Source organism: Sceloporus undulatus, chromosome 4 (genome assembly GCF_019175285.1).
Source record: "Sceloporus undulatus isolate JIND9_A2432 ecotype Alabama chromosome 4, SceUnd_v1.1, whole genome shotgun sequence".
NCBI lineage: Eukaryota > Metazoa > Chordata > Lepidosauria > Squamata > Phrynosomatidae > Sceloporus > Sceloporus undulatus.
The window spans coordinates 102,717,100-102,730,326 of record NC_056525.1 but is presented as its reverse complement, the minus strand read 5'-3'; the positions used below and the strand labels follow the sequence as shown (position 1 = coordinate 102,730,326).

At 44.8% G+C, this 13,227-nt stretch overlaps 1 protein-coding gene across 5 annotated transcripts in view; it reads right to left on the bottom strand.

Annotated features, from left to right (window-relative positions):
- Positions 1–7,154, bottom strand: part of SH3GLB1 (SH3 domain containing GRB2 like, endophilin B1) — a 38,599-nt gene extending 31,445 nt beyond the window's left edge. For 2 of the 5 annotated variants that reach the window (XM_042462411.1, XM_042462416.1), the window contains exon 1: positions 6,898–7,154. In XM_042462411.1, coding sequence (XP_042318345.1) covers positions 6,898–6,969 — 72 coding nt within the window. In that variant the 5' untranslated portion in view covers positions 6,970–7,154. The remainder of the gene's footprint in view (positions 1–6,897) is intronic. The other 3 variants (XM_042462412.1, XM_042462414.1, XM_042462415.1) reach the window with 3 other exon arrangements.
- Positions 7,155–13,227: the final 6,073 nt, after the last annotated feature.

Sequence of the window (13,227 nt, the reverse complement as noted above, 5' to 3'; positions counted from 1 at the left end):
AAAGGGATTCCACCTGCCCAGGTCTTTTCCTTTGGAAAGAGCAAAAGGGAAGAAAAGGGGGGGCAGTGTACTTTGCTCCATCCCCTCCCAAACTGCTGCCATGCTCACCTAAGCCCCAGCCTCCCTACTACCCTAGTCTAATTACAGAATAGCCTAATAATTAATAATCACTGTTTTTATAACTGGTTGTAATAGCAGCAATTCATTTTGATACATATTAAGTTTAAGATGTACTTAGTTGTTTTTTTAATATAGAATCTCATCTTATTTCAAACAAAACTCTGGAAACTGAACTCTTAAAACTCTTCATCAATGACTTGGATGACAGAATTGGGGGCATACTTATCAAATTTGCAGATGATACCAAATTAGGGGGAATAGCTAATACCCCAGAGGACAGGATCAAAATTCAAAATGACCTGAACAGACTAGAAAGCTGGGCCAAAGCTAACAAAATGAATTTCAACACGGAGAAATACAAGGTACTGCACTTAGGGTGGAAAAATAAAATGATGAGTGACACCTGGCTGAATGAAACTACATGTGAAAGGGATCTAGGAGTTGACCACAAATTGAACATGAGTCAACAGTGCGATGCAGCAGCTAACAAGGCCAATGTGATTTTAGGCTGCATCAATAGAAGTATAGTGTCTAGATCAAGGGAAGTAATAGTGCCACTATATTCTGCTTTGGTCAGGCCCCACCTGGAATATTGTGTCCAGTTCTGGGCACCACAATTTTAAAAGTACATTGAGAAACTGGAGCGTGTCCAAAGGAGGGCGACTAAAATGGTGAAGGGTCTGGAAACCATGCCCTATGAGGAATGCCTTAGAGAGCTGGGGATGTTTAGCCTGGAGAAGAGAAGGTTAAGGGGTGATATGATAGTCCTGTTTAAATACTTGAAAGGATGTCATATTGAGGAGGGAGCTAACTTGTTTTCTGCTGCTCCAGAGACTTGGATCCAGAGCAATGGACGCAAGCTACAGGAAAAGAGATTCCGCCTCAACATTAGGAGGAACTTGCTGACAGTGAGGGCTGTTTGACAGTGGAACACACACCTTCAAATAGTAGTGGAGTCTCCTTCCTTGGAGGTTTTTAAAGAGAGGCTGGATGGCCATCTGTTGGGGATGCTTTGATTTCGATTTCCTGCATGGCAGGGGGTTGGACTGGATGGCCCCCGCGGTCTCTTCCAATTCTGTGTTCTATTCTACACCTTAACACTCACTTTCTTCTCTTCCTCACTCCCTGCCACACAGTCTGAGCTGAAGGGGATGCTGAAAAAGTGTTCCAAGCACCTCCGCTCTCTGGAGGGTCAACTAATCTGAGTTTGAAGTTGGCATCCCACCATTTGAGAACTTAGGCCCTGAAGGGAACTGGAAACCTCTGGTCCAGCTTGTTGATATGACTCAAACACCTTCCATTACATGTTCCTTCTTAAACAGATAGTAATGTCTCAAATAATGAAGTAGATGTGCTCCTGAGCATTAATTCTTGAACAAAAAAAATTGGTACCAGAGGCAGAAATAACAAAGAATACGGATATAATCTTACCCAAACAAAAAAATGAGCAGTTTCCACAAGTATCAGCAAATATTTATTCAAAAAATCACATATGAAATGAAATAACCAGGTCAAGTAAGTCTTGCATAAGTAAATAAAAATATTTTGAACTTCCTAGAAACCACCTGAAGTCTTCTTCCAAAATTCATCAAGCGTTGACTTTTTATTTCACCAGTCTCCTCTTGTGGTAGGCAGGCATACATGGCTCAAGCATTCTTTACTGCATTGTTTAGCTACAACTCAGCATTGAAAGTTTGTGTTTCTCCAGCCATCCTTCACTACTCTTCCAATGCTAATGCTGCTAAAAACCTCCAACTAGACAGGGGAGTTGGTTGTGTACAAAAATCTTTTGTAAAAAAGGAGGGGGTTTTTTGGTCATGGTTATCCTAGCTCATCCATGAAACCATGACTGAGAGAGTGACACTGTCGCAGCCACAGCAGAAGGCAATAGCAAACAAATCTTGCCAAGAAAACCCCATGATAGGCTTGCCTTAGGGTTGCCATTAGTGGGGAATTACTTGAAGACACACATGAACCAACCAAACCCAAACTCTAGGACTACTGAAATAGCTCAAAACCTGTGTAGAAATAACAATACAGTAATTCAAATACAGACACAGGCACCCATCCAAGCTGTATAAGTTATGGCCTATTTTGCTGGTACTGGATGCTCTTTTCCAAAGCCTTTTAATTACTGGTATGCAATTACGTTTCAGAATGAGGCAGTGAGCTTACAAAGTAAAAGGCTCATCTCTCTGCAGAGTAAAAGCTCAGAGAAACAAAAACATCTAGCAGAGATGAATTTGCATAGAGCTTGCAAGACCTGAGCAGGGTTAATGAAGACCTGGATTCCTGCAAGTGTCTCATTCATAGGGTTATCATATCAAAGCTGCTTGGTGGCAATTAAGTACTGTACAACGATTTTCTTCTCTGCTGGATGTTTTTCACTCCTTCTTTGGGTTTTTAGTCTGCAAAGAGATGAGGCCTTTACTATTCAATCACACTCCCTCACTGTGAAAGTTTACAGGAGAGTGGGGTAATGGTGCTTCAGTTTATAGTCCTCCCATATTATACCCCTGACTTATCTTACCATCTTTTTTTCTTAGCAGAGAAAATCCAAGGGGATACAATAGGTGCCTAGAAGCGCCCTTTGACTACTGTTTTTAAATTTATTAATCATGTTATGAACTGAAACTTCGTAAGCCATTTCATTTTTTTAATATCACAGAGATAAGAAATGAACCTGTGTGGACACTCTCAAAGGGCTGCATAAAACGATCTAAAGACCTGTAACGCAACTGACTATTCTAGTTAATCACACAGGAATATACTGGAATTTAGTGATCAGTAGCTAAAAGGGAAGTGTCTAGATTTATGAATACGACAATGGTAAAAATATTGCTATGATGACCTATTACTTTGATCTGCCTATGGGCCTAACTTGCCAGAAAACCAGTGAAGCATATTAACTCCAACCAAAGAAATACATTTATTTGAACCGAAGCCAAAAGAGAAAATGTATGTTCAGCTTTTTCCTATAAAAGCAAATCAGAGTCAGCATCACAAGACGTGGGTCATAGGATCTCTTAATTATATGATAGCTTGCCTTGCCTTGTCCTCTGTTTCATTCCAGCGAAGGCAAACAAGCTTGAGATGTAGAAACACAGCACACACAAAAAGAGGAAGGACATGAACACTGCAATCTATGAAACAGTTGTGCCCTAAATACTTCTTTCTCAATAAAACAATGTTGCCAATGTTAACATCTCTCCTGCTTCCTAGTATTCTCCTCTAGAGTAGCAAGACGGTATTAACAGAATTCATACCCTGACTTTCAGTTTGCTAGAATGTTGGCCATTTCCTGCTTGGAAGCTGCTCTCTTGAAATATTCCAGGTTCAAAAGCAGTTTGCCATTCAACATGGCACATACTGTTAAATTTAGAGGCTCCTTGAAAGACAGTAAACGAATGCAGTATCTATACATATTGCTGGAGTTCAACTCCCAGAAAAACTGCCCTACGGTCATGCTAGTTGGGCTTTTCGGACACTCCCCCACCAACCCATCCATGAGAAATGTAAATCTGGGAATAGATGAGGCTGGCTGGCTGGGTATCAAAGAAATGGAATTTTGCTCTCCAGATTTGTATTCAATATTCATTAGCTATGTCAGTGGTCCCATGGTATCAGTTGGGGTTTGGATCTAGGTCTCCCTGTGGATACAGAAATCAGTGGATGCTCAAGCTCCATTATACACAATGGCATAGTAATATGGTGTCCCTTATATAAAATGACAAAAATGAAGTTTTTAATGGGTTTTTTGGGCTATGTGGCCATGTTCTAGCAGAGTTTCTTTCTGGCGTTTCACTAGCATCTGTAGCTGGCATCTTCAGAGATGCAAGCATTCTTTGAAGATGCCAGCCACAGATGCTGGCGAAACGTCAGGAAGAAACTCTGCTAGAACATGGCCACACAGCCCGAAAAACCCACAAAAAATTATTGATGCCGGCCATGAAAGCCTTCGACTTTACAAAAATGAAGGTTTGCATTTTGAATTTTTAAAAATATATGTTTTGAAGCCACGGAGGGTGAAATCCGTGGGTGCACAATACGTGGATATGGAAGGTTGACCATATCCATTAGCAAACTCAATTCCTCCCGTACACAAATCCATCTTTTTCAGCAACCCAATCTGGATGGGGTAGATAAGCTTTTTAGCTATCCTTATAAATCGAAAACGATTTGAAGGTGCACAATAACATCAATTGTTAGACAACTGGAAACAGAATCCCTCATGAATATACTGCAAGTTACCTGGATTTACCATTAGATCCCAACCCATCTTCCATCCACCCCTGATTCTGATGCATATTTCCTCTGAATATGCAGATTCCATTCAGATAATAGGCTGCCAGGATAATCTCCCATGGGCGGAGGAAGGGTCCACAGGACTAATTTATACCACTGGAAATGTGACAAGATGTTTATTTATTTGAAAGCTACTTAAGAAGAAGGAAAGAACTGCATGTGCTTCCCCTTTCTAGAACTATCAGACACCATGTAACTAACTAAAAGCCTGTCAAAAATACTTATTGTTGCTGCTGTGTGTCTTCAAGTTTTTTCTGACTTATAGCAACCCTATCACTTGGTTTCCTTGGCAAGGTCTGTTCAGATAGGGGACTGCCTTTGCCTCCCTCTAAGGCTGAGTGTGACTTGTCCAAGATCACCCAGTAGGATTACATGGCCAAGCAAGGATTTGAACCCTGGTCTCCCAATATCCTAGGAGTTTATCACCCAGGAAGAATTTCTCTTAATTTTGAATGAAAAGAAAGTGGGGCCAGAACGCATTCACGTGAATTTGCTAGTTCAGCCAATTTACGTGAATTCAAACTGCAATCGAATTGACTTCCCATTGCCTGAAAACAGCTTGCCATTGCCTGAAATCGTGTGTGATCACCTCTCATGCAATAATGTGAAACCCCATGATTGCGTTCGGACTGACGTCCCATTGCCCGAAATTGCGTGTGGTAGTCTATCACGCAATAATGTTAAACCCCATGATTGCGTTCGGATTGCCATTGGATTATACTTCCAATTTCCCTTGTCTGATAACGTCCCTAGTCCGGTGCTCAAACCACTACACCATGCTGGCTCTGTCAAAAATACTACCCTCGTATTAACCGACAAATGTAACAAAACCTCTGCCACACTGATGTTCTGCAACAACGATTACACAATACAGGAAGTACAGTGCAAGACTTAGAAACAAATCCAATTACGGAAGCACCAGTTCACCCAGGTTATCCTTGGCTGTGACTAAAAAGAAGAGAGGAGCAAGACTGCACTCTTGAAACTGTGCTTCGTTCTACTTGGATGGAGGTGTGGAGGTCGATAGTACCTATTCCTCCACCTCCACAATTAGGGACATTATTTCCCTAGCACTGAGAGGAGGGAGGAAAACAAAGGATATCTAATAAGATATAAAAAGCACTGTAAGGCTACTAGGCAGAACAGAAGCTTCCTAATGTCATAAGCAGCCTTGCTGCACCCAGACACGCCTCTCTCTTATTCACAAAACGTTTATTCCCATTTCAGCCCTGAGAGCTCAGGCTTGAGTTTCGTTTCTACCAGATCACAAAGGGATCCAGGGAACAACAACAACAACAACAACAACAACAAGCAGCAGGTCTTTCTGGTTGGCAAAGGCTCCCTTTGTCCCTCAGGTTCCTTTGACTTTCACTCCTCCAAAGAGGAAAAGGTACTCCCAGGCAAGCCAAGCCCAGGCACTAGGCACAGCGCCCATGTCCGTCCTGCCGTGTCATGCGCCGGTTTGCTTAAGATAAAGTTTAATGTATCTAGGAAACGACAAGCAGGACACACCTTTTATCTTAAAAAATAATTAAAATTGTGCGCATAAGTCCAGAGTGACCAGACGTCCTCCTTTTCCCTGGACATGTCCTCCATTTCAGGCTTCTGTCCAGGAGGAACAATGTCCCCCATTCTGAGCATGACTAAGAAGTATGAATTTATATCTGTATCTGTGTTTTAGCTTCTATATGAGCATTTCCTCCATCTTTCTTGCCATGTCCTACATGTTGTCCTCCTTTGTGGATATGACAGCTGCTCTCCCTGCATAAGCCTTGCCTACGGTGGAAGTCCGGTGAACAGCTGCAACTAGGAGTATGTATACACTGTAGACACAATTCAGTCTGACACCACTTTTAAGTGCTGAAGCGCCTTCCTATGGAATACTATGAGGCCTTTAGCCTTCTCTGCCAAAAGGTGCTGGTGCCTCACCAAACTACATTAGCTTTCCTAGACTTTAGCCTACTTCCTCAGATGCATTTGGTGGAGCAGTGGAAGCCCAGGCAGAGACATATATGTGATGCTAAGATGGCCATGGGGCCAACCCCTCTGAGGAAACTTGCCAACAAAGCCCCCATGATGTCAGGGAACGAGGAGAAGTACACAAGGACAGATATTGTGTTATTATTTTTATTATTATGTTATTATTATTACTATTATACACAGGGGCACACAACAGCCACGACCAAGGTCGGCCACAGGCGCCTAGAGGCCATGAACTGCCTCCTTTCTGTGAGGGGGAGAAACAGCTGCTCCTACTACAGGAGGCACAACAAGACTGGCAATGAGGCCAGACCTCGCCTCCACCAAAATAGGGCCGCTGCCGCGTTGTGCGCATGCGCAGACAGGTCAGGGGGCGCACGGACACCGGCCTCGCCACCAACGGAGGGGGGCGCGCGACGGGGGTAGAAGAAGGGGGTTGCGCATGCGCAGCAACGGCCCAACCAACGCCCCTACAGTCAGCCCTGGCATTACCTGCACGGCGCGGCTGAGGAAGGTGCCTGCGTCGGCCGCCAGCTTCTTCATATTGAAGTCCATGATGTTCATTTTCCAAAGGGCGGGGGGAACAGGAGGAGGAGGGTGACGTCGTCGACGTCGTTGTCTTCAGCGGCAGCAGCGGCGCCCTCCTGCCGCCACCTCGCTTCCTTCAGAAGCCGCCAGCCAAGGCAGTGGCCACAGGGGTGGCGTCGGCCCCGGCCGGGCGCTGCGACAGCTGCCTCTGATTGGGTGGAGCCAGCTGGTGGGCGGAGACAAGGGTGAAGCGACGTAAGGGACGTCTTAAAGGGGCCGCTGACACCCACATCGTGGAAGATACCACTTCTCACAAGCTCTTCATCTATAAAGCGGGGGGAGGTTCTTGGGCGCCCCCGGAGGCGGAACAGAGATGGGAACGGCCAATCCGCGCAGCGTCTTCCGCCCCGCCCTGAGCCTGAGAGGCACCCGGACGCCCTCCTTTCCCCGGACGTGTCCTCCATTTCCATCGTTCTTTCCAGGAGGAATCCCAAAGCGTCCTCCATTTTGATCCCGACTAAGAAGCATGGATTTGTACTCATACTAGTGTCTTTTAGCTTTTATTACCTGTCCAGGAGGGGTTCCAAAACGCCCTCCATTTTGAGTATGACTCAGAAGCATGGATTTATATCCATATCAGCGTCTTCAGCTTTTGTTTTCCGTCCAGGAGGGATTTACCAAACGCCCTCCATTTTGAGCAGGGCTAAGAAGCATGGGTTTACTACATTTACAGGAGTGTTTCTCAGCTTTTCTCGGGTCACGTCCTACATTATCTCTTCGGATGCCCTACATTTTCCGGTGCCCAGTGTCCTCTCTAGGAATCCCTAGGTCCTCCAGGGCGACTTTTGGTTCAAGTTGACCATAGAGTTGCTCTGGAGGAGGACCTAGATATTCCTAGAGAGAACGTATTAATAAAATATCAATATTAATAAACGTATTCATAAAAAATGACATGTAGGACATGTCCTGGAAAAGGAGGACACCAGGTCACCCTGATCAACGATAGATAGGGTTTTCTTGGCAAGTTTCCTCAGAGGGGTTTGCCATTGCCATCCTCTGAGGCTGAGAGAGTGTGACTTCTGGCCCAAGGCCACCTGCTAGGTTTTCATGCTCAAGCGGGGAATCAAACACTGATGTCCAAAGTCCAAATTGCTACTGCCATGTCAGTACCAGAGATGGCTGTGGTGAATTCACATTGTTATTAATGCTACAGCGACACTGGGTTATAAAATAGCCCCATCAGGTTACAAAATAACAACACTAACATTCCCTGAACCAAATACTGTAGATGAAGTGTAAAATTTCTATGCCACTGTACCATGGTTCCCCCAAAATAAGGCCCTGTCTTGTATTTATTTTCCCTCAAGGAGACGCAGTATGGCTTGTTTTCAGGGGATGCCTTATTTTTATTATTAAGTGTGGTACAACAATCTACATTTATGGAAATATAGTCAAGTCTTCTTCTTCTTCTGGAACATGGTCCTAACTCTCCAATTCCACCCTGAATTCCTTGCCCTCCATTCCCTTGAGAACCATTGGCCCCGATCTTTCCGCTCCCTTCCCTTCCCCTTCTATCACTATTCTCTTATTTTCCGGGTATGGCTTATGTTGCACAAATGCTTAGAAATCCTGCTACGGCTCATTTTATGGGTATGCCTTATTTTGGGGGAAGCATGGTAGTAGCCCTATTGGATTCAGAGTTTCATGGCCAGCTTTCCATGACCAGAAGCATAGCTCTGAATGCCCAGTGGGAAGGAACTGGTGAAAATAACACCATCCCATACATGTCTAGTCCAGTAAATCCTTTTTAAATTCAATGGGATTTATTCCCAGGTAAACCGACAAAGGGATTTCAGTGTGTTTCCTGCCACCAGTTATTGCTACATCAAGCTTTTGGTTGGAGGACGCTCCCATTGATATATTTAAGCACCAGGAGAACACAGTTCAACCATCCTGTGTGCTTTCCTGGCCCATTGTGAAAGACATGTTCACACATTGTGTCAGAATGACAAATGAATTCATGTTGAACGAGTGCTTCACTTCCTTGCCCAACTTTAGCAAGTGTACGTTGGCTTATCTTTGCAAACCTTTGAGTCATACCTTATTCATTCCTAGTCGGGACTCTATTGAGTTTCTCTTAGCGGGGCTGTGTGAGCTTCACTGTAAATGCCTAAGGGCCGTGAAGACAAATATTGATCAATAATCTCCACCAGAGTTTTCCACAACCTTTGAGTATGTCAGACCCAACGTAAAAATTTGGTACAACTCTGGGTGTCTAGCAATGAAGCAAAGTGTAATAATAATAATAATAATAATAATAATAATGCACTGTAAATTTGCACTTTGGCCGACTGATGTCATCATAAATCTCCGTGCAGATACAGGACTTCAGATATCTGTAATGCAAAGATTGTCTAGCTCAACATTCATAACTGACAAATTCTCCCCCTCCCGGGTCTCTCCAAAGATATGGGAGTGGAGGCACCAGATGTTTTCTCACTATAAATCTGCTGTGTCTGTGGACCAACCAACGTGATCAATCACATCATTAATTTAATCAAACCTGGCGCCATGGTCAGAAACAAGATTGGGTTTACAGCAAAATGCACACAGTGTGCGTGAAGGAGTGAACTCTACCACGGCACTGGCTATCTCCCCATCAGATTCCTTCCCCATACCTTTTCTTTTGTTAATTGGACTTCTTGTTGATCGTTACTAGAGGTGAAAGTCCTCTAGGAAAGATGATGCAGAAGCTAAGCGGTTTTGGGTGGAAGGTTGCACACTGACATGGTGCACGTGTTTTGGCCCGCCGAACGGTCACTCACATGGTATGTGGCTCAAGGTATTTTTCCCAACGTGTATGGAGGCCCTAAGACGGGAATATCTTTTCTTAGCAAGATTTCTTCAGAGGAGGTTTTGCCTTTCTGAGGCTGAATTTTGACTCTCAGGTCACCCGGTGGGTTCCATGGGGGGCTGAGAGTGGGGATTAACGCATGTCTCCAGGTCCAATGTTGGATGCGCAGACCACGACACCCAGGCTTGCTCCCTTTAACTGCTTTATATTACTGGGAGGTTCTTAATGTGAGTCAAAAGCCCCTTTCAGGCCGGCATCCATAGTTTTTTGTGGTCTGTTCAGGCTGTGGAGCTCTTCTACGAACAGGGCCACACTAGCCCCAAAACTCACAAAAACTATAGTTTCTTAAATGTTATAAACTCTGAACAAATTATCGTGCCTCCCCTAAGATTTCCTAATAAAATGACGAGAAATGTATTTTACTAGACAAGAGGAGAAAACATTTTGTAATTCTGACATAATCCATTCTAGTCCCCCCCCCCCCCCCCGACTCACAACCCATGAGATTCCGGGGTCTTGGTAATCAACAGTATGTAAATGCCACAACTTCAGTGATCCACTGAAACACTTGAGCTAAGGCTTGTTATCTTTATCTAGTTATTCAGGGCTAGAGAATCCTAGAGTTAGACCACGGCGAGTCTTGATGTGGTGTATTCTGAACTATTTCAGAAATGGGGTGGATCTAAATGAACTTCTACCTCTCTCTCCTCTGGAAGAAGGAGGAGTGTAATGCTGTGGGCCATCTGTGGGCATAAAGGCTCCTGATATTTGTACAGATGTATATCATATGAGTTCCACGGGCCGAGTCTCGTGCGGCATGAGTTTTTCATGGAGCCATGCAGCTAAAAACACCGTGTCGCGTTAGTCTGGGGGCGTGCTGTTAAAGCAGGGCCTGAGTTGACTCTACAGTGCGTGCCCACTACCATCCCCCCCCACACCATTGGGCTGCGGCGCGGTCGTCTAAAGATCTGTTGTATGTGGTGTTTTTGACAGACGACTCCTTTTCAAGGCTCGGTGGTTGAAAATGGTCCACGAGTTCTCGTCAGGACTCTGAATTCAGGATAATTTACTTAGTATTTTTACGGATTGCCAAAAGTTTCAAAAATATTACAACCTTCTAGGGGGGAAAAAAAAAAATTTGAGATACAAGTATGATGATCAGGGCAACGTTTTGAGGGGTTGCCTTTAGTTCCGCAAATTAACTTTAAAAAAATCGATAAAGAATAAAATGCTAACAAACCTAATAAAATAGATAACAATGAAGTTAAATTTTTGGACTAAGAACTAGGTGCCCAGTTGTAAAAAAATGCGTGGATTTAGGTTGTTGTTTTAAAAGCTGATTAGATGTCCTCATCAGATATACCCGGAATGTGGTACTGGTTCATGTACCTAAAATACCAGAAATAATCAATGGGCTGATTAGAGCCCATTAAATCAGGGGGACAAGTTAAATGACTTCAACTTAATTAATCTGATCCATCTCCCATTCTCCTTTTCTTCTGGGGATTCTGCCTCTTAAAGGGGATATATTTCTTACATTGCAGTCTGGACTCTGGCCGAATCCTTTTGCTTATGTAAAACACGTTATATTTACAATAGCACAATGATAAGTGGCTAAAGACAATTGTTATCACGATTATGGAAGCAGTATTGTTATTCGTCATGGGTAGAGAGGTGTACTGGCCAGTGGTAAATAACCCAAGTGCCGCTATTTGAGTGCTGTCCGCCAACATGTTGCTCTCTCAATGGCCGAATGCAAAGTAGATGGAGCCTGTTGTTTTGTTATGTGTTCTGGCGCATACTGAAGACGTTTGACTCCAGGCAATTCAGGGTCCAGACCAAGTGTTCAGAGAGGTGGGCATAGTGAAAGTAGCATTTCGTAAGTCCATAGGGTTGTCACCTTTTTATTCATACCTCTGGCTGCAAATAAAGAAGAAACGCTATTTTCACCAAACTGCATATTAAAGGGTTCGCTTTAGAAAGCGGCCATTAATACTTTTCCTATTGCCTGTCTAGGACCCCTCTCCCTTTCACAGCTTCCTGGATCTTTGTGGTCCAAGCATGGCCATCATATTTCCACATCAGCCGACCAGGTGGGTTGGGCGTCATCCCATGGAAGTGTGCCTTGAACAGAGCAACACTCATGCAGTGCACAAAGCCACCACCAAGTCTCATTTCTGGAGACTGTGGACATAAAGCTGGTAAAAAACTGGCAGTGCCTTTGCTGCATGGGTAGAGAAGACCAAATTTTATCAGTAAATCATACAGCTAAACTCATGTCCTGGATAACAACAGTACTTCATTTATCATGTGAGTCACACACCTGGCCCACCATATCATGTCCCAGGGAGCTGCTGACAAATATGTTTGTCCATCTACCTCTACCTCAGTCCCAGTGATTTACATGGGGGAGAACACGGTGTGATTTGAACGTCCAGAAGGAACGCCCCCCACTGAAAATAATTGCTGTACATCTGCTGAAGTGTCCTAGGTGCTGGATTCACCTGCAGTAGCTGCGCTTCGTGGTGTATCATTCTTATATACGACCATAATAATAATATAATAGAATACTCCCCCATCAAATAATATAGCCTGATTACAAAGTACACATTAATTTTAGTGCCTGCTTTTCCCTTTGGTGCAAATTCTATGATAGATGAGAACAATGGGGCCGAAGTGTTCAGACAGGCCAAAATAAAGCGCTTTGGGTCACTTGGAGGGTGGCCTCTTTAATGCACACACATCTTAAGTGGGTGTGCCCAATCCCGGAACGGTGGATTAACCCCCTTTCTAGGAGGAAGCACGCTCCGTCCCTCTCACGCCTCAGTTCCGGGACAGGCAAGGCCGTCTCCAGAGGCGGGAGAGGAGCGTCCTCCATCTCTGAGAGGGACTTGCTGCCGAGCGGGGCTCATGCTTCGAGCTGGGCCTCCCCGTGGCTGGAGGAGGCCCAGGCCGAAGCACAGAGCTGGCTGCCGGCCTCCGCCAGCCCGGGGGGCCTGGAGGCGGTGGCGCTCGGCGTTCAGCCTGGGGCTCCCTGCAGCTGGAGGAGGCCCAGGCCAAGCACGAGCATTGCACTGCCTCCTGGGCCTTCCGGGGCGGCAGGCCGGAGCGCGCACACTCGCGCTTTGGGCCTGGGCCTCCCTCGTATTTTTTATTTTTATTTATTTATTTATTAAGTATTTGTGTTTTGGTCAGCCCGTTGGGGTAGGCCAGTTATGGCAACCCTACTCTTGAGGCCCAGACTGTGCCAGGCGTGCGCTGTCCTTAGGACTGGGCATGGCTTTGGTGAGTTGTCTGACCTCTTTGGACGCAGGCATCATTTAAACAGGGCAACCTCCATAGGAGCGCCGAAGCAGCTTTCTTGGCCCGGTCTGTTCATTTTATCATTATTGGTGGTTTATTGGTGTGAGAGCATCCTTGTCCCTTTGTTGCCTTATTTG